The 23,513-nt window shown below is 38.0% G+C and overlaps 6 protein-coding genes and 1 non-coding gene across 18 annotated transcripts in view; 4 read left to right on the top strand and 3 right to left on the bottom strand.

Moving 5' to 3' along the window:
- The window catches only part of sgsm1a (small G protein signaling modulator 1a), a 30,805-nt gene extending 24,274 nt beyond the window's left edge, over positions 1-6,531 (top strand). For all 9 annotated transcript variants that reach the window (XM_042000024.1, XM_042000022.1, XM_042000025.1 and 6 more), the window contains 6 exons: positions 160-284; positions 1,364-1,446; positions 1,589-1,698; positions 1,796-1,892; positions 3,052-3,219; positions 4,882-6,531. In XM_042000024.1, the coding sequence (XP_041855958.1) occupies positions 160-284; positions 1,364-1,446; positions 1,589-1,698; positions 1,796-1,892; positions 3,052-3,219; positions 4,882-4,970 (672 nt within the window). In that variant the 3' untranslated portion in view covers positions 4,971-6,531. The remainder of the gene's footprint in view (positions 1-159; positions 285-1,363; positions 1,447-1,588; positions 1,699-1,795; positions 1,893-3,051; positions 3,220-4,881) is intronic.
- Positions 6,532-7,059: 528 nt separating this feature from the next.
- On the bottom strand, positions 7,060-7,132 carry trnak-uuu. Its single transcript has one exon. It is a non-coding gene; the product is annotated as a tRNA-Lys (tRNA).
- A 508-nt stretch (positions 7,133-7,640) lies between these two features.
- gatc (glutamyl-tRNA amidotransferase subunit C) lies at positions 7,641-11,250 on the top strand. Its single transcript, XM_041998613.1, has 5 exons — positions 7,641-7,985; positions 8,072-8,122; positions 10,001-10,170; positions 10,250-10,353; positions 10,458-11,250. The coding sequence occupies exons 1-5, from the start codon at positions 7,785-7,787 to the stop codon at positions 10,517-10,519; spliced, it is 588 nt and encodes a 195-aa protein (XP_041854547.1). The 5' UTR covers positions 7,641-7,784; the 3' UTR covers positions 10,520-11,250.
- A 330-nt stretch (positions 11,251-11,580) lies between these two features.
- On the top strand, positions 11,581-12,706 carry isg15 (ISG15 ubiquitin like modifier). The gene is made up of 2 exons (XM_041998616.1): positions 11,581-11,943; positions 12,024-12,706. The coding sequence occupies exon 2, from the start codon at positions 12,039-12,041 to the stop codon at positions 12,504-12,506; it is 468 nt and encodes a 155-aa protein (XP_041854550.1). The 5' UTR covers positions 11,581-11,943; positions 12,024-12,038; the 3' UTR covers positions 12,507-12,706.
- Positions 12,707-12,792: 86 nt separating this feature from the next.
- pxmp2 (peroxisomal membrane protein 2) lies at positions 12,793-15,457 on the bottom strand. The gene is made up of 5 exons (XM_041998615.1): positions 15,257-15,457; positions 14,787-14,909; positions 14,420-14,582; positions 13,220-13,339; positions 12,793-13,103 (listed from the first exon to the last, which is right to left on the bottom strand). The coding sequence occupies exons 1-5, from the start codon at positions 15,364-15,366 to the stop codon at positions 13,035-13,037; spliced, it is 585 nt and encodes a 194-aa protein (XP_041854549.1). The 5' UTR covers positions 15,367-15,457; the 3' UTR covers positions 12,793-13,034.
- On the top strand, positions 14,473-22,853 carry alkbh2 (alkB homolog 2, alpha-ketoglutarate dependent dioxygenase). Of its 3 annotated transcripts, XM_041998610.1 has the most exons (4): positions 20,734-20,820; positions 21,582-21,878; positions 21,960-22,158; positions 22,235-22,853. In XM_041998610.1, the coding sequence occupies exons 2-4, from the start codon at positions 21,611-21,613 to the stop codon at positions 22,602-22,604; spliced, it is 837 nt and encodes a 278-aa protein (XP_041854544.1). In that variant the 5' UTR covers positions 20,734-20,820; positions 21,582-21,610; the 3' UTR covers positions 22,605-22,853. The 3 variants fall into 3 exon arrangements, with proteins under 3 accessions (XP_041854542.1, XP_041854544.1, XP_041854541.1); XM_041998608.1 differs by lacking the exon at positions 20,734-20,820 and adding an exon at positions 14,473-14,599 and having other exon boundaries at positions 21,582-22,158; XM_041998607.1 differs by having other exon boundaries at positions 21,582-22,158.
- Positions 17,405-21,329, bottom strand: unga (uracil DNA glycosylase a). 2 transcript variants are annotated; one of them, XM_041998612.1, is made up of 7 exons: positions 21,103-21,329; positions 20,585-20,782; positions 20,412-20,507; positions 18,585-18,682; positions 18,306-18,394; positions 18,012-18,190; positions 17,405-17,809 (listed from the first exon to the last, which is right to left on the bottom strand). In XM_041998612.1, the coding sequence occupies exons 1-7, from the start codon at positions 21,199-21,201 to the stop codon at positions 17,669-17,671; spliced, it is 900 nt and encodes a 299-aa protein (XP_041854546.1). In that variant the 5' UTR covers positions 21,202-21,329; the 3' UTR covers positions 17,405-17,668. The 2 variants fall into 2 exon arrangements, with proteins under 2 accessions (XP_041854546.1, XP_041854545.1); XM_041998611.1 differs by lacking the exon at positions 21,103-21,329 and having other exon boundaries at positions 20,585-21,086.
- Positions 22,854-23,513: the final 660 nt, after the last annotated feature.

Here is a 23,513-nt window from a genome sequence, read left to right as displayed (position 1 = left end):
CACTAATAATTGTTGGGTGGTGGGTTATGGGAGCTTCTGAAGGGGTTGCAAACTAAAAAGAGTTTGAGAACCATTCAATTGAATTTATTTTCAGACAGATCAACTCTATGATGAGTTTGTTTAATCGCCTGTCTTTATTTTATTTTATTTTATTTTCAGCAAGAGCTTTTAGACCTGTATACACTTAATCTGCACCGCATTGATAAAGATGTCCAGCGCTGTGACAGAAACTACTGGTACTTCACCCCTGCCAACCTGGAGAAGCTGCGCAACATTATGTGCAGGTACAACACTGACATCTGCAGGGATGTGATGGTAAAATGAAAATAAAATCTATTAATGATTAAGTTAAAACAAACCCACATTAGTCCAGTTGACAATAACTGTGTTCATATAAACCAATTCATCAAAATAATTGTCTTACTAAGGAAGCCAACAAATTACATCAAATCTTTTTGTGATTCAAACCATCCTGAACGGTGGCCATCTGCCTTGACCGGTTGGGGGTGGAGATTACAGGACAGAGGGGTCAACGGCACCATGGATACCTGCTGAGAAAGAAAAAGAGAAACACAAGTTAATGACAATAATAATGTCATATATTTTTACATGGAGAAAAAAAGGAGGAAAGAGGGAAAAATGGAGGGAAGTGCTCAGTGCATTATGGGATGGTCCCAACATAACTAAAGAGATGGCTAAGGATTCCCCAAGACAGCCCTAACTATAAGATTAATCAAAAAGGACATTTTTAATTATAATCTTGAAAGTAGAGAGGGTTTTTGCTTCCTGGGGAGCTGGTTCCACAAAGAAGGGCCTGATAACTGGAGGCTCTGCCTCCCATTATACTTTTGGGAACTCTAGGAATCACAAATATCCCTGCAGTCTGAAAATAATGTGCCTTGCTGGAAAAATATGGAAGTATAAGATACAATGGAGCTTGGTTACAAAAATGATATGTCAACAGAAGAATTTTACATTCTAGTCTAGATTTTACAGAAAGCAAATGAAGAGAAGCTAAAATCGGAAAATTATTTCTCCTTCTAATTCTCATCCAATCAGTTTGTTTTAAATGGCTTTTACAGATTAAATGTGATCTTAATGAAAACATTATGGTGTCATTATTTTGTTCCCTAGTGCACCAGCTAAGACCCTGATGGTCCAAGAGATTGATGTTTACATCTATGAGAAACATAATCATTAGTAGAAATGAAAAATAATTACTTTGATAAATGATAAAAACAACAGTCTCTTTTCAGCGTTGAACAAAAATGTAGAAATCTCTTGAAAATGTGAATGTGTGTGACTCAGCGACAGAAACAGCCAAGTAGTGAGATGTTTACCTCTCTTGGCTGTTTATTTGCAGCTATATCTGGAGGCACCTTGACATTGGATATGTACAGGGAATGTGTGACCTGCTGGCTCCACTTCTAGTCATTCTGGATGACGGTGAGTCAACGCACTGATTTCACTATTTATTTCCCCTGTTTTCTGACATTTGGTGTATTTTTGCTGATATTGATGCATCATTTGAGGACGTCTGGCCCACTCACTTTCTCACTCCAGCTTCCTGTATCTGTCCTCCTTTCAGAGGCCATGGCTTTCAGCTGCTTCACCGAACTCATGAAGAGAATGAATCAAAACTTTCCACATGGAGGAGCGATGGATACTCACTTTGCAAACATGCGGTCTCTAATCCAGGTGACACATTACCTGTTTTACACATACTTTACTGGCCACTAAATCCATTTATTACCTACAAATTCATCTTTTTCTCATTATTTTTTAATATATACAGATACTAGATTCTGAGCTGTTTGAGCTAATGCACCAGAACGGAGACTACACCCACTTCTACTTCTGCTACCGCTGGTTTCTCCTAGACTTCAAACGAGGTAAAAACAGCAAAGTGGAACAGAGTTAGTGCCAATTAGGAGAAGAAAAGATTCTCTTCTCAAAAGGTTTATTTAGGAGTTCTTTTTAAAATGGAAACACATAGTCATTAAACCTTGTAAACTATTTGGATTTCATTTCATTTTTACAAAACCGTTAGTTGGAGTTGGCATTGGCATTGCAGTTTGCTATACTTTCTCCTAAAGGTTTAACTGTGGGTTATTTCAGCAAAGTCCCATTTTCTGTTGACTTACTTTTTTTTAATCCAATCTGTTTTCCCTCCTCAGCAGACACCTGCTTCCTTTCTTATCTCTTATCACAGACAGTCCCACAGACTCCCTTCCTACTTAAATTAAACACTGATACAGTTTTAAGTTTAAAGTCAAGAACAAAATATATGTGCATGTACACGGTGAACTTAAGGACCTCAAAACTACCCACATTGCTGCAACTGAGTCAAAGAGAAACACAAACTCAGAAACATCCAAATGTATTTAGACCAAATCTTAACCCTCAGGTCTGATCACCAATCACTCTGAGACTGAAATAACATTACACGACTGTACAGCTTAAGTGTAACGAGGACTAGAAATGCAATTAAAAAGGAGGTATAGGACAAATTATTTTAACAACTAATGTTGCTTTGAATTAAAGAAGAAAGATGAAAAAGAAAGCCACGTCTCCTCCACAGATTTAGTGTATAATTTTTTGTGTCAATTAATCACAGATTACCAGACGTCAGGAAAGCCATGAACATAATGCAGAAATGTTACTTAAAATGTAAATAACTTTACAAATGTGCATTAAATATAAACAGTTTATCTGCCATATGCCATCCCTCACACATAAAGACCCATCATCCAGGAAGGTCTGTGTATATTTTGTGGGGGCTATTACAATAAACTGCATGGCACCCACTTTGCAGTAAACAATGGACAGGTCCTGCAACAAAGTCTGAAAGCTCACAGGCTCACAGAAGAAACACATAACAGCATAAAGGCTGGGAGGTAGGAACAAGGAGAGGGTGAGATGAGTGGCAAGCTTAAAGACAAGACAGGAAGTAACAGATGACAGTTTAAACAAAATAACAGATCAGATTAAAAACGTGACTAGGTCTAAAATCCAACAACCACGACATACTTCTGCTCCTTTATGTTACAGAGTTGGTGTATGACGACGTCTTTGCAGTCTGGGAAACCATCTGGGCAGCCAAGTATGTCTCCTCGAGTCACTTTGTCCTCTTCATAGCCCTGGCGCTGGTAGAAATGTACAGGGACATCATCCTGGAGAACAACATGGACTTCACCGACATCATTAAGTTCTTCAACGGTGAATCACCACACCCTACAGCTGATGTTCACATGTGCAGTTCTGTTTCGTGTTTGCTGCTACAAGTTAGGATAATTTGGAAAGGAAACAAATCTAAATCAAATGCCTTTAAAATGGTAATTTCTCAAAAGTGACTGTATATTTGGTGATTGCCATGCTCCAGATTGTCATCCTGAAATATGTGTCCTGCAGTATATCCCTCACAGACACATTAATCTGTTTTCTGTGTGAGTGCTGCCCCCCCCCCGTGAAAACTGTTTCACTGCCATGTCATCTGTAACAATGAAAAAACTCAATCAAGTCTGGAGAAAAATAAAATAATTATGTCATCACAGTTGTTGTGCAGACACACAGCTTTGAGGCAAGAATCTAATTAAAAAAAGATTACAGGTTACTGGATTTTAAGAGCTGAACTCATTATGTGGATTCATGGTGATCATGATGTTCCTGTGTTATACCAGTTTAATCCCAGAGCTTTATTGGCTAATTGATCTGGTTGTGTGTTTGATTTCAGGAATAATTTTGTTCATATTTTGCATGGGTTTTTTTGTGCACAGAGAGTTATTTTAGTCCACGGAAAAACTAAACTTCCTTCATATGTATTCAAATAACATGTAGATTTAAGATTTAGCATGCTAGACAGTCAGCAACACCCGCTGTTGAGTCAGTCTCATTCAAGCTTGCCACTATTTTTCTGGCAATCTCATTTTCAGTGTTGATGACAACTTTGATTAGCGCTGTTGTTCTGCAGACAGGAAAGAAAAGCCATCAGTGAGCACAAACAACAGCCTTATTTGAATCTCAGTAAACGTCTGAGACGTGTGGAAGGCTGAGGTTATAAACAGGATTACAGCTGCGTGGAAATAAAGTACTAAATGGCCGCAGTAGCACTTTGATTTTAATGCTTTGGAACCTGAAGCAGTGTCAGGCAAACATTAGTGGTTATGAATTCACATCAAGTTCAGTACAGACTACTGTTTCTTCAGTGCTGGCTGAAAAGCTTAATGGTAGCCTTCTCCTTGCTGCAGGAGATAATTTGAGCTATTTATCAACCTATTCCACCCTATAGAGCCCTGTTTTTTCAGAGGCCTTCTATGTGTGGTATATTCCTCTACGGTTAGGGTTTAATCAGTCCGTTTTGGCAGTTTCTGCTGTAGTGTTTCCAAATCTCATTCTGTCCTGGTGATAAGGGCAACAAGACTCGCATTTAAAAACTCCCCTGAAGTGTCTCTTATGTGCAGTTTTCTGGTTATTCATACTTACTCATCTTTCAGTGGCTACTAGCTAAACAATGGAGTCCCTTCAGGTGTAAATTTTACTAAATAGCCTGCAGCATCTCAAGAAGTTAAAGTGCTCCCACAAGAATGCACTGTTTAATTTTCAGTTAAACGCTTTTTGACTGTCAGAAGTGGAGCGCAATTATTCACAATGACTTGCTGTTATTGGTCCCCTGTTAAACCAAACTTCAAGGATTCATAATAACCTCACAAACTTTTAATCTTTACATTCATTAAAAGTTCATTTCAAGAGAGTGCATGAAAACCTTTGCAGCCTCTATTGTGAGCTTTATGCAGGAATGCATCAGTTCAGTCAGACAAAGTTATTCTTGGTCCTCTTGCAGTGGCAAAAAAAGATAACACCTGACTGTTTTTTGTCTTGCAGAAATGGCCGAGCACCACAACATCAAGCAAATTTTGACCCTGGCCAGAGATCTGGTGTGCAAAGTGCAGATCCTGATAGAAAACAAGTGATTGTGGTGTTTGTCCTCTCTTTCTTCCAAGTATAGCATGAACGGCTGTAGCAGCACAAACGTTAAATGCATAGGAACATACAGGCACACACACACACCACAAAAAAACCTTTTTCAATCAGAGTCTTATTGACAGTATCCTCTGTGTCATTTGTTTTGTCGACAGGTATGTGAAAATATTAAGCTTGATATTGTATGTTTAAGTGAAAGCAGATGTCACTGAGAAACCCTCATTTTTAATATTCTCAGAAATCCCACAAGTGTCAGTCTTAATCCGAGTGCACTTAATATTTTGAGAAAAAGAAGTTCTAGTTGCACATTTCTAGCCAAAACACAAATCTGAATTCAACCAGAGACTATATTTATGAGATAAATACATTGTAATAGTAGTTTGTATTAATTATTTTAATAGCCAACAAGTTTGAAGAAAAAATAAATATATCAGAAAGGTTACCCTACGAAATAAAGAATGTCTATGGATTTTTAATATCGTTTGTTTACAGAACTCCAGAATCAAATTGATTTTCAGCGACTGAATCAGAGCACCGACTGGTAGCCTGAAAATATAATCCACCTCCAGCCATGTTGAGCACTCAAAGTTCACATTAACGTAGAAGCAGCTTTTAATTAATTTAACAACCTACAGTGTTTTCAGTGGTATTGAACTGATATGTCTGCTCAATAATGTGTCTATTTATGTATGAACTGTTGTGTCCTTAAAGAAAAAATGTGGTTCAGTTATTATTACAGTGCATTATGTTAAGACTTATAAAATCCTAACCTAATATTTGACTGATTAATGGGTGTCTGGACTGAGGTTTCTATATATAAAAAACAACATACATAATTTGGGCGTCCTTACCAGTTGTTTTGCAATTTCCAGTGAACCTTTGAATATTCTCTAAATGGTGGAGTTTACTTACTTTGAGTTTTCATTGTCTTGTATCATCTGGTGCCTGCTTGCTGAATAAGATTTTAATTTCAGTTTTTCTGTGATGGTTAAATGGTTAGACCATCTGAGGAGTTGGTAGATGTTTAGAGTAATTAAATGAAGATTCTTTAGGATATCAGTGGTTTATACTGAGAGAAGGAAATGAAAGGTACAGTAGGATCAATTTTCAACATGAACTGCAAATGATCTGATGTTATGAGATAAACTATTCTAATGTTTTGGCAGGTTTGGGTTAGCCTTTAACCCTTGGTCTAAATTACCTTCATGCCTGTCATGCATAGTGTAAAACTCCAGTCAGCTCCTCATGTGATGTTTGAAGAATGTAGTAAATTTAATGGCATTTAATTTAAGTGTTTCTTTGTGAATGATAGCTGCTGTCATAAAACCTGTTTTTAATTCATTGTAACCTTTATATGCCGAAGTATTTATTTATTTATTCATTCTCATTCAAATGCTGCTTGGTTTGTAAAGCTGATATTTTTATTTTGTGGCCTGTTCTAAAAGTGTATTGTAAACTAATCTAATTCTATACTAGTACTTCATATATACATATTAAATGGTATATGTTCTTATTATAAAAAAAATAAAAATGGAATCATTATTTTTCCAACTCATATTGTAATGTGTATTTACTACATTTAATCATACTGAGACTAAAGAATGAGAAATAAATCATAAAGTTTGAGGGTTAATGAACTCCCAGACCCTAAGAAGATCAGATTGAAGAAAAGAGTTAAAGAAGTAAAATGCCAGGAACTTGTTGGAAGTTTGCTTGAGATTTGGGTGGAAGGTCCACTGCAACCCATTAAAGTGGGCTGCATGGGATTCCCAGGACAGTGACTGCACATTACATTTAGGCTCCTTGGTATCTGAGGATTGAAGGAGAGGAAAAGCCACCAAGAAGCTTCAGAGAGCATTTTACGTGGACACAAGGGTCTGATCGTCCCTGGGTGGGTCGCCCGGGTGAGGGTGTTTGAAAATCAAAGACACTAAACACCTGATGACCCTGGGTTCTTTCTCAGATATTGTAAATATCAAATGGCAAGTATTGTATAATTGACTGAAATACGTTTTTTTAGTGTCTTATACATGTATTTTAATAAGCTGACAGCAGTGCTGTAGACTGTTAAAAACAGTTCGCCCGAACAGGGACTTGAACCCTGGACCCTCAGATTAAAAGTCTGATGCTCTACCGACTGAGCTATCCGGACAGTCATACATCTAAATTCTGCAATTCTGTCAAAAACCTACAATTATCAGCACATTTTAGTGGCGTTTTCGTGTAATTCTTTCTTCCAAACAATTTTGAACTACGTTTAGAGTCGTATCGCATTTTACACATTAAGCCATTTAGAAATCTCTTTCAAACTGTCTTTATTGTGTTCATTTTGATGTCAAAAATATCTAATTATATTTCGTAATTAAAGACATCGCACTGTATCTCACCAACAACCTAACAAATCGGTTGAAAAAAAGTCAGCGAACAAGGAATAGATCTATTTTTTTATATAAACCAACCTTTATTATCAGACATTTAACAAATATACATCATATGGACATGAAACAACATGAGAGTACATGGAGTGAGTAATAAATATTAACTCACTGTAAATAAAGCTTTTTTTATATATTTTTGGGGATAAAAAAAATATCTCTCCAACGAATAAACGAGTTTGGATACTGACAGGAAGTAAGTCCACTCGCTTCCTGTCATGACGCCTCTTCGTACAGCAGGTCTCCAGCTAAGCTAAATCAATGTGATGCTAGTGTAGCAACGAACTAACCTTCATAATCTTAAACATAGAAAGACGTGTGACTTTTTGAAAAACATTGATTAAGGCTAGCTAGCTAAATGTGCCACGTATGTCGGCGTTTCGTCTCACAGTCTCCCGCACGCGGCGAGGAGTGTCACTGATAATCAATCGGTCTGCATTGCCCTTGTTAAATAACATTGTGCGCTTATTAAACGTAGGGATCCCCTACCTTAGAGGCAGCCCCACGTGCTTGCAAAAGCACACCATAAATATAACCCGTCTTTTCAGTTACCATCCGCATAACCCAAAGGTAAGACTATCATGTCTGTTAAAACCTGCCTGAGATTAATACAAATCAGTAATGTCTCAATTTTTATTGCGGGATCTCTTCTACAGATTCCGAAGGAAGCAACGTGGGAACCAGTACCAGAGGACCAGCTTCCTCCGGTAACACCCTCCCATCTGGATGCAAACACAGAACAGCCTTTGTTGAGTCATGACATTATGTATGGAGATCCAAAATGTGTTAGACATTTGGCTCAGTTGTCGTGCGCAAATTTATGTGGCTCTACCTGAACAGATTTTCTTGTTGCAATAAGACCGTTTTCTAATCCAGAAGTCTGTTAAAACAAATAATAATAACAATAAAGACAAAAATAAAAAATAAATAAGCCATTGTTAGGACCAGATTTTTGTCAGGTCCTGGCCAGTGGCCTCCTTTTTGTATACCTTGCTAGTGCCAGGTTGGACACCAGTTTGCCTTCAAATCTACCTTAATTCTTCGTGAATATTTTTTATTAACAGATAATTATTTATTATAACTTTAACAAGATGCTTGAAACATTCCTTACAGATTTGGATCCATATTGGGACAATAGCACCATACAGTTACAGCAGATTTGTCAGTTGCACATCCATGATGAGAAGCTCCCGTTCCACCACACGCCAAAGAAACTGTTAGACTGAGATCTGGTGACTGTGGAGGTCATTGGAGAACAGTCAACTGTTAAAGAAACTAGTTTGAGGTGATTTCAGCTTTGTGATATGGTGCTGTGGCAGCTAGTTGGTACTAAGGGGCCCATATCCTCCACACTATTACGCCACCACCTGCAGGATTGATACAAGGCAGGATGAATCCATGCTTTAATGTTGTCTAATTCTGACCCTACTTTGTGAATGCTGCAGCTGATATTTAGACTTAACAAAGCAGGGAGTGTTTTTCCAGTCTTCACTTGAACAGTTCTGGTGTGCCTGTGTGAATTGTAGCCTCAGTTTCCCGTTCTTGACTTGAAGGTGTGGTATCTGGTGTAGTGTTCAGCTGCTGTAGCCCATCTGCTTCAAGATTAGCCATGTTGTTCTTTCAGAGATGGTATTCTGCATACCTTGTAATGAGTGGTTTTTTGGGTTGCTGTTGCCTTTCTGTCATTGACCCTTTCTCCCATGACTTCTGACATCAACACGTATTTTTTTTTCCAAACAGCTGCAGCTCAGTTTATTTTTTTTATTTATTTATTTATTTATTTTTGCCTTTTTCAGACAATTCTCTGGTAACGTCTAGGTAACCAAAGACTAAAACAAAACTGGGCATGAAACATGTAAACACTGAACTGTGGTGTGTTTGACTCGCTAGAAAATCTGCTGAGTTCCTACTAATAACTTTTATTACAAGAAAAAAAATTGTATACAACATGCTCCAGACTAATCAAAAGCAAAGAAATTACTCATGGTGACTAACTAAAGTTGGTAGTCAACAAAATATTTGGTGACCTACTCACCCTCTCTCTACCTGCACACACTCCACAACAGGTGTCCTAAATGAGCTAGAAAAATCACCACCCATGCCCATGTGATCAGCCTATGATAAAAACAAACACAAATACAATCCATAAAGTCATAAAGTAATAATAAGCAATAATAATGTAATAATTCTAATAATGATATATGAAATTGGAGGGGGTGGTACCCTAAGGATACAGAGGTGTTCTTGGACCTGGAGGATCCCAGGTTTAAGACCAGAGAGGTGAACCACTCTGGGCCCCAACTGCTTCCCTGGTGCTGACATAAGGCAGCCCACTTCTCTCTAGTAAATAAATATGCTAGAAATGCACTAGTAAATACAGTAGAGATGGGTAAAATGCAGAGCCCAGTATCCCAATAGGGATGAAACAAAGTAAAAATGTAATTTTTATTTATTGTTATTAACCAAACATTTATGCCTCCTACATGAATTATTACTTAATCTTGGTCTAAATGTTTTGACTTGTAGACAGATGTTTAACTAAGCTGACACATTTATTTCTGAGCGATTCACCACTGATTTCACAGCCTCGCCAAATCCCTGCTGATCTAGTGGACAAGCTGGAGCGACTGGCCTTGGTTGATTTCCGCACCAAAGAGGGACTAGCCTGCTTGGAGAAAGCCATACGTTTTGCAGATCAGCTCCATGTTGTTGACACATCAGGGGTTGAACCGATGGACTCTGTTCTGGAGGACAGGTACTGCACAGATGATTGGGAATACCAGTTTGGTGTCATTTTTTAAAGTGGTTTATGTGGTTATGTTTTATCCATTCAGGGCTCTATGTCTGAGGAAGGACACAGTGATGGAGGGTGACTGTGCTGAGGAGCTGCTTCAGCTCTCAAAAAACACAGTTGAAGAATATTTTGTTGCTCCACCAGGTAGTAAATTTATTTGTGACCAGCACTGTATGAAAAAAAGATTATAATATATATAAATTCTTTTAATCACAGAAACATAACTAATTTTTATTTTCTTGCCACAGGAAACATTCCTCTACCTAAGCGGGAGGAGAGGACTGCTATGCTGAAGCACTCAGAGTTCTGATGTGGAGTTTATATTTATTACTAGTAGTTTTTTTGTTTGTTTTGTTGTTGTACTAGGAGACTGTGTGTGTCTGTTACACACTGCATCATGTGTCACATGCCTAGGAGACAGCAAAAATCAGGTTGATCATTTACATATTTTCAGTTTCGTTTCAGTTTCAGTATCCATTTACAGATCTGTTAGTCACCTTTGTATTGACAGCAGGTAAGAGATTCAGGGAAGTACCTGCATACACCCATCTCTCATTATGCTCCATTATACCTATTTCTTGAAGTTTTTACATAAAGGTTGTTGTTGTTGTTGTTGTTGTTGTTGTTGTTGTTGTTGTTGTTGTTGGAGCGTACTGTCTGAGATGTATAAGTGCATTTCCACTTAAAAAAGACCCCTAAACTACTCAGATGGCTCCATTCTCTTTATAATAACTTAAAATAATTAAAGAATTTAAATATTTTTTAAATAATGAGTCAGATTTTTGTTGGTCTTTTAGGCACTACAGCACAAGAAAATATTTAATATGAGCAGTAATAAAGATATCAGCCACAATGCTAATGTAAAGGATGTGTTTGTGTTTTAGCTACATTTAGCTGAACACATCTCTGAACTTAAGTTCCATTTTCATGCAGGATGTTTGGAAATTGGTCCTTAAAAGATATCTCGGTTCTTCTTCCACCAGAGCTGCACTACACTGAGTAACTAAAATCAGCCTGTATTACATTTTAAAATATATTTACACATAGTTTGTTAATACAATCAATAAGTACACTTAATTGTGTATATATGACCTTTTAAATTGTAAATATGTCAAATTAATGCAGTTTTGCATTTAGTTTAAGATATTTAAGGAGCTTTAAACTGTTAGCATGCATTTGCTTACTAACAATGTTTGACTTTAATGCAAATTTAGCCCTAAAAATAACATTTTCAGTAATGCAGTGGGTTTGTGGTGAAAAAAAAATCTACTTAGCAACAGTTCAAAGTAACATTTAACTCAACCCGACTGTGATCCATGTGTGTTGTCAGTACATAAGGAGTCTCGTTCAGTTTAGTCACAGTTCATCTGATGAATCATAGTCATGTACTATTTCTTCTCCTGATTTGAACTCTCACTTTCATGTCATGGGTTAAGGAAAACAAAAATATCACCTGTGAATATGTGTTTTTCTGCTTCACCTGGTTGATTAACCTGTTTGAAGGTCGATTGGTGAAATACTTGAACACAGCGTCATCAAAACAAAGCCAGCGTTTTAGAAGAGTCATGAGAGGAGAATGGAAACCGAAAGTTATGAGCGCAGAGTGGGAAAACGAATGTTATGAGGAGGCGGTCTGTATATAAACTGCTGGCCTGAAACTTGGAGCACAGCTGCGCTGAGCATCTTTTACTGAAGAACTACGGAGAGATTATTTTCTTTTAAAGTCGTTGCAAGGTAGGATGCAATCTTTCTTTAATACGTTTCTAATTAATTAACTCAGTCGTTCATTGAAACTTAGCTGATTTTTTTCACAGGATATTTTCATCATCATGGAGCTAAACATCACTATGCTTAACGGGACGTCCCATTCCCTGATGGTGCAACCACACGACACGGTTGGCTCTCTGAAAACAACGATCCACACCAAATTTGGACTCGTCTCTCAGACGCAGAGGCTGATCTACGATAATGGACAGAGGACCTCTCTGGACGACGACTCGAGGTCTCTCAGCTCCTACGGTTTACAGTCCGGCTCCCGGCTGTCGCTGCTGGTCACACAGCCCACCACCATCCAGGTGTTCCTGAGAAATGAAAAGGGACAGACCAGAACCTACGATATCGGACCTGACATGACTGTGAACGACTTCAAGAACAAGGTCCAGAGAGATGAGGGGGTGCCGGTGAACCAGCAGAGGCTCATTCATGAAGGCAGAGAGATGATGACCGGGAGGCTGTCGGATTATGGCGTGAAGGCGCTGAGCACCGTCTACCTGACTCTCCGTCTCAGAGGAGGCTGAGGAGACTTTCACACACTTAATGTGCATTCCTTTTTTAATTATTATTATTGTAATTTATCACCGTTTTCTTTTAGACACGACATTCCTGCATTTCTAATATTGTTTTTGGCAATAGAGTTAAGATGTACACACCAACAGATCTTGTTTTATTTTAAACATGTTAACTGACTGGTGTTAAAATAAAGTTAAAGTTCACTGTCCCCATGTTTCCTGTGCCTTTCCTCATCTGAATAGTTGAAAAGTAAAAGAAAAAAAACAAACATTTTCTTCACCAGTGACTAAATGGCATGATTCCAGTATGTTTAATAGCCTGGCAGACTTGTGTAAAAACAACTTCTGTTCTTTTTGTCACTATAAATGCAGTCACACATCTAAAGTGTTTTAGCAGCATGTTAAAATGGCTTAAACTTGTTTGACGTTGTAAAAAGTTAATCATAACAACTGCATAGGAAATGGACCATATCAGGAAGCTGGTTGTATTTTCTCAGTCCTTGGTCAAAGCCATCCGTGAAGACGTCTCAGGAAGCATCATTTTCTAACAGTTGCAAGATAGGCATACCAAAACAAGGCGATGATGTTGGCAAACAGCACTCGAAACTGAAAGCAATCATAAAACAGGAAAAGACAGGGTGGGGGAATTCACAGATGGTGTTAGTATAGCATCTGACCCATTGTTTGCTTATTGACAGGTAGTCAGTGAAAAAGAAAAATACCTGAACAGGCACAAAGTTGACATTTATGAACTGAAAAGGGGTCCAGACTTTCCAGTTCATCTTCAGAGCTGTCCAGTAACTTTGTCTCATCTTCTTCTCAAAATCATTCCACCCTTTAGCCTGAGGGTTAGGAAAATCATAAGGATTATCATTATTTTCATTACACTTGATCATGATTGATAATTATTCAATATTATACTTTGAACTAATCATTTATTAGTTTTAGAAATTAATTTAGTATTAACTTTATATCTACTCTGTACCAGTTTGCATTTTAATCATTAAGAAGTAGAAAATGTATTCAGCTGCATTCTTTCTCAATGTGTGTGTTTGGGAACCAAGGCCGAACCACGATAAGAAGAAGAGAAGACCCCTGACTCCTTATACCTTAACTTAGTAGAAAACACTAAAGCCTGTAAATCCTGAAATTGTGTAATTCGATACCGTTTTATGTACAGGGGAAGGACTTCGTGAACCTCCCCTATAAATGCTTTGTAATATGTGAAACAACTCAGTGTGTGTATCATACTCGTATGGTGCATACACTCCTTGCGGGAAAATTGTATACATGAAGTAATGCTCTGTGTTCTTCTTGTGTTGAAAGGTTTAGCTTTGCAGTGCTTGTGTTGGGGAGAATTTCCCTAACACTGAGGAAGGTTTGGAAGGATTACACTACATTTATTAACACTGTATGCATACAAACATCTATACATAGTTCCATTTAGCATTTAATTTAAAAAGAGACAACTAAAATATAATTGAACAAGCATGCCAATTTTACACCCTAAAATTAGTACGGTGGAGGAGTGATGATTAAGTCAACATGAAAACCCCCACACCCATTAACCTGACTGGATTTAGCAGGCTGAGGATGAACATGTTTCAGAACCATTTGTTCCAATAACATCACAAAAGAAATTTGTGGATTTCATTAATGGTTATTCAAAGCAAAATAATTATTGGCAGAATAATCCAGATTAAGAATGTGTTTGTTGTTCAGATTTGTTCAGGCATTTATTTTTTAATTAACTAGTTTGTTATTTTTATAGTTTTTGAGGTACAGAATATGAAATTAAAGAAAAACCATTAAATAAGTTGTTGGGCCCAAATTATGGACCCAGTGACTTATTAAATAAAATAAAGTCTTTGTGCACTGGTGTTCTCTTAATGAGGGGACAGACAGTTTCTTGGAAAACCCACCTCCAGGATGTTCATAACAAAGTAAAAGAGGAGCAGAAAGCCAGGGGCAAAAATAAGTCTATCCAGTAAGAGGCGTTTGACTACACAGAATGGGTCTGTGGTGGGCATCCATATTTCCATCAGCTGGTAAAAGAAGTGGCTCACTGGTCCTGTGATAAACAACCTGCAGCAACCAACAAGGTAGAATATAGAAACACACGGTTACTTTGAATTTGTGGATAATAGCAAACTTACCAGAAGGTGAGGTTTCTGTAGGTACTTCACTGTCAACATGGCATGTTAGCTGATATATTTAACACTAACAACATAACATTTACATAGTTTTGAGAACTTGAATTCTCAAGTGTATTTTTGTATTAAATCTCACCCAAAAATGGCATAGCGTGTGGCTCCAGCAACATCAATCTCATTGACCTGAGCTCCACTTTTAGCCTTTTTTCTTGCCTCCACAATCTGAGACAACAGATTTCCTAAAGCTGTAAGAATGCCACTGAAAAAAAAGAGAATACACAAAAGAAACACAGTTGATATGCAACAGGTGATTTTATATTTAGAAAATAGTTATATTTGCGTCTAAACATTTTTTAGGGGAGGTTCTCCTGGCAGAGGCTCATTGGTTAAAGTTGTGTCTAAAGGGCAATGTGTGGTCTGAGCAAACAATGTAATCTGAAGGTAACAAAAGCCAAAAACCATGCGTACCAACAAATTAAAATAACCACAGTGGTTACAGTGTACAAACAACTTTGTAAACAGACACCATTAAAAAACAGTCAGTAAACACGAGTGTTTTTCTCTTTCCAACTGTCAGAGGAGGAAATGGCACTGCCTGCCACTCACCTGGTTACAGATTTAGTAAGGATTGGATATTTTTTCAGGAGGACCAGATACTGCTGTAGCAGGCGGAAATGTAAGGACGCATCCCGGACAGGCAGACTCTGTGTGGGCATTGTCACTTCTTTAAATGGTCACTCATTACATCCACGACAAAACTATTAAGCAGAGCCAAAAGCGAGCCGCGCCACGCTTCCTGTCAACGTGCTTGCGTCACTGATAGCGCCACGCCTTTACGTAGAAGTCAAAGCAGGAAGTTTTGCTTTGTTTTTTTTTTTTTTTGTTTGTTTTGTTTTGTCCTCTTTTAGTTGCAAAAACCTTACTGTACCAGGATAGATTAGCATTTTACAACCCCCGCTTTTTTCAAAATTAACATTTTTTTTGTTTGTTTTATCTCTTCATATCTCTCAAATGGTTGGTAAAAATAACTTTCTTCTGAGATGTGATTTTGACCCTTTGAGCTGCCCATTAATATATATCCAGGAATCCACTTTGTTTTTAACGTATCGGAAAATATTTTACAAAACAAATTTCACTCCACATAATATAATTTGGAATAAGAGGTATGTTCTACATATAAACACATCTTGATACATCAAAGAAGTAGTTTGTGCTATAATTCATTTAATGATATCCTACTAATGATAACATTTTAAGTTGTTTAAATATGAAAACTAAATCCAAATTTATATAAATAAATATAAATAGTTCTTGTTGGTTGTTCAAGCTATTCCTGTGGCACTGTTAAACCAGATTAAAGGAATAGGACAGTACGCCACATTATGCCTACTTTTCCCAACTCTCTATCAATAAATACAATTTTAAAGACAATAAATCTAACAACTAAACTTAAAGCTCAACAATGACCAAAATATTTTCTTCTTGTCGATACAGCTTTATTTGTAATGTTTTTAAGGATGTATATCCTGAAGTTTGCGATTTTTTCCTCAACCTGTTAAAATTACATCAGAAGGAGTTTGTTCAAAAATCCACTTTTAAAGAAAGGCAGAAAACACCAGAGATTGAGTAGAATTGACAATTCTTTGTTTAGCCAGCAAAAAGAGAGCAATACATATCTCTTAAGAGGAGGTCCGTCTTAGCATTAGCTGCTGAGCTCTAGTACAGAAGTGCAGAGTCCTCAGGTTCAGCCAGAAAGACCCGCCTACCTAAGTTATCCTCCTCATTTTTATACTGGTACAATGCATGTGGCTATGTGCGTGCATGTTGTGCGCATTCATGTGAATGTGTATTTTTGCAAGGCGTGTTGCTCCTCTTCGTCACTTTTCTTCCCAGGATGTTTTTCTTTCCCACAGTCAGGCATCCTCTTTGGGGGAGATCTGTAAAACAATTTTGATCCTCCCTATGCATATTTCCCCATCACACTTTCTGAATTATCTTCTTCAGTAGCTTCTCCCTTGCTGGACTCCCAGAACAGTTTCAAGGTCCCTTGATATTTTCCCAGTATTATGAATGTTGGACTCAGTAACCCTGTATGAGTTTGTGTCCTGCTTATGTGATTACACTGTCTGTAAGCTGTTATTAAGCTGTTTCACCTCAGCAGCACTATAATAATGTAGCTCTATTAATTAAAAGCAGAGCCTAATAAATGTCACTAGAATATAAGGGTAAAATGTAAATGAGTAAATGAATAAGAATGTTTATAACATATATAAATGTAAATGATTAAATGAATAAGAATGTTTATAACATATAAATGAGTAAATGAATAAGAATGTTTATAAAATATATAAATGTAAATGAGTAAATGAATAAGAATGTTTCTAAAAATATTTACAACAATCCTCAAAGCTTCAACTAGGCGTTTGCCATTTTCCTTTTTTACAAGGTTCATTTTAAAATGGTAAACACTATTTATTCACCTGCTGAAAACTTTAGATTAAGTTTGAAGTTGGAAAGCCATAAATGTACATGTTATCAAAATACATTGAAAACTAGTAACATCTTTTCTATGGGTAGTATATTTTTTATTTTTTGGGGAATTTTGTACCTAGATTTTATAAGTTTTTTTTCTTAGACAAAAATTATAGAGATTATATAAAGTTGAAGACGTAAGAGGGCATCCATAGACTGAACTTCCAAAACATCAGTACACCACATTCACATACTGAAACCACCTCAATTATGAAAAAAAAATATTAAAAGGAACTTTAATGTGCAAACAAAAAGCCAATTGTGTACAAAACACATTTACAACACCAAAACCAACTAATGTAGAAGATGTGTTCAAACAGTTTAAGGAAATAGCTATTTTACAAACAGCCAAAGTTAACGCTTTATTTGGGGAAAAAAGATAAAATGTTAGACACTATTACTGAAACAGAAGTAAGAAAGCTTATGGTTGGTTTTGGTCGTTAATCGATCAACAGACATGTTGAAAAACCTAATATACATAAGACTTTAAAGTGCCTTCCAGTCTATGGGAGACTTTCCAGATTTCTTCAGCAACTCGTTGGCTTTTGAGAAATGCCTACACCCAAAAAATCCTCGATGAGCAGAGAGGGGAGACGGATGCACAGCCTGTAGGATGTGGTGGCGTTTCTGTAAATCAGACAGCAGAAAACTTTCTATGAAAATATATTTATAAAAATATTTAGCAGACATGTTTATTCAAAGCATTAAGAAAATCCATTGTGGACAATCTGTTCACCATCTTGCTCAAAGATACTTTGTCATATAGACTAAGGAAGTTGGGGTTGAAAGATGACTACTTTGCCACCACACTGATCACAGATAGACCCACCCTGTCTATGGCAGCTCCTTTCTTCTGAGCATATGATCCCCACAGCATGAAGACAAGGTCCTCCAGGTTGTTGCTGAGCCACTGCACAACCGCATCAGTGAACTTCTCCCAACCTTTGTCTTTGTGAGAGTTGGGCTGGTGAGCTCGGACAGTTAACACAGCATTTAGCAACAGCACACCTGGTAGAGAGTGGAAAAAAAAAAAAACTTGGATGACAAACAGTTTGTTGAAGATGGACATTTTTCTTGTAGCACTGCTGATTTTAATAATTCAACAGACTAAATGTTCAAGCACCCTGTTTGGCCCATCCAGTCAGATCTCCATGACCAGGATGCAGAAAACCTTCAATGTCTGAGGCCAGTTCTTTGTACATGTTCTCCAAACTGGAAATGAAAAGCATCAATGAGTTGATGTTAAAATGCTTATTTAGCAGCAACTGGACTCATTTTATCTGCTGAGCTCAAATCACCACATTCATGTTAATCTGTGTTTGCTTAGTGAAGAGACAGTTGACACATTTGCCTGCTTACCACTGAGTGTTTAATTTACAACATGAATACAAAGAAATGACACCTGGGTGGAGGAGGAACCGGTCTCTTAACGCTGAAGCACAATCCATGGGCTTGGCCGGGACCATGATATGGATCTTGCCCCAGAATCACCACCTTGACCTGAAATCAGACCAATCTATTTTTTAACAGCTTTTACAGATATAAGTCTTATAAAGTGATGATGAGTGTCAAAACATTTTGTTCACTCAGATCTGACAATGCTCATCACACTGTTATCTTCCATGACAACTAGTGACATTTTTAAAAAATTAAATGGATGCTTTTTGGGTAACATGCAAAACTGACTGTCTGATACTCAGTTTGTACAGGAAATGACAAGGTGCTGTCAAATCTAGGCCTGTCACGATAACAAATTTAGCTGTACGATAAATTTTCTCAGAAATTATCGCGATAAACGATAATATTGCGCAGAGCGCTAATGTGTCATTTTGAGACCATTCTCAACTAATATAGTGACATATGCCGTAATAATGCAAGTACACATTTTCAAAGGTCAATAAACTAAATAAATAAAAGCGCCTTTTTCACTGTTGCATCTTCAAATAAACTCCAGACAAGTAGACAAGCATGCCGGTTTTAATGACGAACCAAACTTCAGCACTTTACATCGAACAAAAACCCGTGTTCTTCTTCTGCTCTTCAAAATCTACTGCTTGTGAAACAAAGTCATTCTGCCCTCTGTTGGCCTTATAAGTAACTACAACCCAGCAGTTAGCTGGGATACCACATTCACATACGCCGGGACACCGGCCCAAAAGTTATGCGGCCCACTGGGAATCCTCCCAAACCTCTCGATTAGCCGGCATTGCTCTTAATGTGTATTTTGTCATATACGGTAGTATATAGGCTGATTCTATTTGCGTAATGTGCCTGCGGATTACAGGGGTTATTACGGTAGACCAGGAAGTGGGGGCTTTGTACTGACGTCGTAAGCTAGAATGTGTGTGTTCTGCTTACATGTGGGAAGCAGCGAAACAATAAAAGAGGAGATGCTTGCATCTATTATTTACATATTTCAGCATGAGAATCGGAGGTTTAGCGCGAGAGCGTGAGAAGCCACTTAAATACGCAAGTCTCACGGCCATTGCGTGTTGGCAGCCGTGCAAAACAAATGCGGCTTACCGGCTCGTGCTGCAACATGCTGCAGTCAAGTGTGACACTAGAGAGATCACTCCGCAAGAAACCAGAGCGTTTAGTCGAAATACTCCATAGTGAAACCTATTGTCATACACAGTCTATGGTAAAGGGGGGACGAAAAAAAATTATCGCGGCCGGCAAACTTATCGTGCTCTTATTTTCTTATCGTTCAATTAATTGACTTATTGCTTATCGCGACAGGCCTAGTCAAATCTAATCATACTTGTGATATCAGATGATGTCATACAAACTAACATTTCACTTTTGGAAAACCCATACTGTATGATACCTACTCCCCTGTAATAATGGTTTTATTTTCAGCACAAAAAAATAAAAATTAGAATCTTGTCTCTCCTTTAATAATACAAGCTGGTGTTGTATTATACACTGTTATATAACTTGTAACGGTTGTGCTTCTGGCACAATTTTTGTGGCACTACCCACAAGCTTAGCTATGTTACTAGTTCCAGAAAAACAAGATCCTCACTAGGGCTGCTCGATTATGGTAAACGTAATTCCATAGATGGAACTATTTATGCAATCATTTAAAACAAATGCAGACTTTTGTGTGTGTGCTGATATTACTCATCTAACGTGATTTAAATCAAATTCTAACTTCCTGTATAGCATGTATATAGTAAAGCAACATCTGCTCAAACTAGGCACAGATGTGGCATGTGTTGAAACTTACATCTCGGATGCCACAAGTCTGCGTCCAGGTGAAGACTTGTTCAGTAGGTGGGTACACAGTGTAGCGCTTCCTCTCTTCAGTAACAGTATTCATCAGCTGCGGGAGAGACGAAGTCAGTACAACTTCTGCTAAACTACATAGACAGTGTGCAGTGTGGTGCCTCGTCCTCTCACGTCTTTAAAATAAATCTTTCCAAACTCTGCCGACAGCTCCTTCCTCCAGCTCTCGTCGAACCCCGTCGGCGTGTGTGCGGCACTGAGTCTCTGCAGCGCTGCTCTCTTGTTGCGGGCGATCCTCTCCAGCTGCTCCGGGGATAAAGGAGGAGAAGACGGGCTGCGAGGCTCTGGGTCCACAGCCACTTTCTGTTTTTTCTGAATGATTTTAATGTATTGAGCAAAACACAAAACTGGTAAGAAACGAGCTGCTTGGAGTGAACGTGGATTCAAAAACGGTCTACAACGCGTGGCTAACATTCTTGTGTTATGCTAGCAATGAGCAACAAGTTTGACAACATTTAGGAGCACAGGAGTGGCCGTGAATGCAGCTCGGTGCACGCTGCATCAGTCGCGCGAAACGCGACTAAACTACTTGGATGCAACATCATTTTAAACATTAATAGCGTTATGTTTTTGCATTATCATCTAAACACGTGACTCGTATTAAGTTGTCATTTAGAATAATTGACCCTCACCGGCTCTTTGGCATCGTCTTCGGTTTCATTTAACTCCTTAGATACGCGCTTTTTCGAGACTGGCGAGAAAAAGGAGTTAATAGTTTTCTGTCCAATCATTTTGCGTAAAAACACTTAGATGGTGAGCTGCCCTAATCTTGCTAGTCCACTAAAATACTTAAAGTTAATGAAACTCTACAGTCCAGCTAACACCTCCTGTCTACGAACGTAGCCAAATATTTCGCGCCTTAATAGGATGACGTAGAAGTTATGTTAATTAGCTGAGAGCTGTTCAACAAACCACTAGACTGGCTTGTCCTATGTGTTGAGTTCAATGACTGGCACTTAACCAGTTAACAGTTTTAAACATGTTTTTGCCTTGATTTTTAAATATTTCTGTTATAATTTATTTGTTGAGATGAATTAATGGTCTCCAACTTGATTAAGAAGTAAACACTGTGTCCCTTTTCAAGCAAAAGTGCCTTTTCTGTCGTATTCAGGTGAGATAAACCCTGAGCAGATTACTGCAATGGAAAAATTTCTGCTTGGAGGATTGAAGAAAAGACTGCGCTCCAACGATGCACTACGAAAAAGTCCAGGGAAGAAGATTAAATTGGAGGAAGATGAGAAGATAAAGGTGGAGGTTGAGGATGGAGAGTTAGGAGAGTTCTCTCATCCTGTTCCTTGGCAAAAAATTGAAGCAGAGGGACTGAACTGTGATTATGCTTTACTTTTCTCAAAAGAGGAAGCAGATGACCTGTTCAAACGGTTGGAGGAGGAGGTGGTGTACTCAGCAGGTGCAGCATCAACCCTTGTTTTCTGGAGTTATGACCTGAGGTTACAGTGTAGTTTAATGATTGTTTCTGTTTTTCCTCAAGGAGAAGAAGCCAAGGTGCAAGTGTTTGGAAAAGTATATGATATACCAAGAAAGCAGGCAACATATGGAGATGCAGGTCTAACATACACTTACTCTGGAGTGAAACGTTCAGCCTGCATATGGACTCCCACCTTGGAATACATTCGAGATGCAGTCACAAAAGTCACAGCCCAGACGTACAACTTTGTCTTGATCAACAGGTGACAAATTAGGCCACTATTACATAACATAGAGGTTATAGTTAGAAATGCTGAAAGTGTTAAATCTCTTCACCAGGTACAAAGATGGACAGGATCACATGGGTGAGCATCGCGATGATGAGAAGGAGCTGGACCCCTCTTCTCCCATTGCCTCAGTCTCTTTGGGAGCAGCACGAGACTTCATCTTCAGACACAGAGATGCTCGAGGAAAACAGAGCAGCCAACAGATTGAGCGCGTAAAGCTGGAGCTTGCACATGGAAGTCTGCTTCTCATGAATCCTCCAACCAACACTGTCTGGTACCACAGCCTTCCTGTTCGGAAGAAAGTCCTCAAGCCCCGTATCAACCTCACCTTTAGACGTATCCTGCTGGACAGCAAGAAAGTGAAAGCAAGCCAAGAAGCGGTGTTGATTGACGGGACTCCTGATAAAGAAGCCTTTGTGTGAGGTGTACAACAGATCACTAAATATAAACATGTATATATGAGTAAAGACTGCTAAGTTGGACTATGGAGGATTGGGAATTTTCCCCTGTTGAATCAAGATGTGTCAGTTATTGATTAAAATACACATACCCCATCATCCAAGCTGACATGTAGTTCAACCCAACCCTTAATGTCAACACATTCTGCATCTTTTAATAACTGCTAGCTAGGTTACCAAAGAAAGTAACAATAATAAAGAAATCTTAAATTAAATTACTGCTGGCTTTTCAAATCTTTGTGCACTCTGGAAGGATCAGATTTAGATGACCTTCTCATTGTTTCTACAACTAGAAAAAGCTCCTCAGCACTAATCTTTTTTTCTATGTCAGTGATTTTAAAATCCACTACTAAAGCTTACAATCTCATCTCTAGATTCAGAGTGGATGGAATCGCCTAACTCCGTGTGAAAAGATGCGTTTGCCTTCAACACCCCATGAAATGACATTTTTAACTTATATTACATTCAGCTTGCTGGATACAGCATGTCTGCCTAAAATGCTTCAGAAGGTGTGATTGATCTAGGCATATTCACAAACCTGGATCAATATTAATAAATAAACTCTAAAGTTATCTTTTGTTTTTTAATGCCTTAAAACAATCACCTCCAAAGACTGCACACAAACACATACAATCTCACATAAAAATACATTAGTGCAAACATCAGACCAGATCATTTCTCCCTTTGTTTTTTGTTTGGTAGGTAGGAAATGGCAGTTGTCAGTGGCTCTTAATTTAAAAAAAAAAAAAAAGTTTAACCCAGAAACTTGGAGAGTTGAGTTTTGTTAAAAATCACCATGACTTCAATGAGTACAGACACTGAGCCGAATGGCTGTGGTACGTGTTATTTTTAGGAAGAGACCCAACTGGATGC

Source organism: Melanotaenia boesemani, chromosome 11 (assembly GCF_017639745.1).
Source record: "Melanotaenia boesemani isolate fMelBoe1 chromosome 11, fMelBoe1.pri, whole genome shotgun sequence".
NCBI lineage: Eukaryota > Metazoa > Chordata > Actinopteri > Atheriniformes > Melanotaeniidae > Melanotaenia > Melanotaenia boesemani.
The sequence above is the reverse complement of the archived record's forward strand: the minus strand, read 5'-3'. Positions and strand labels throughout refer to the sequence as shown.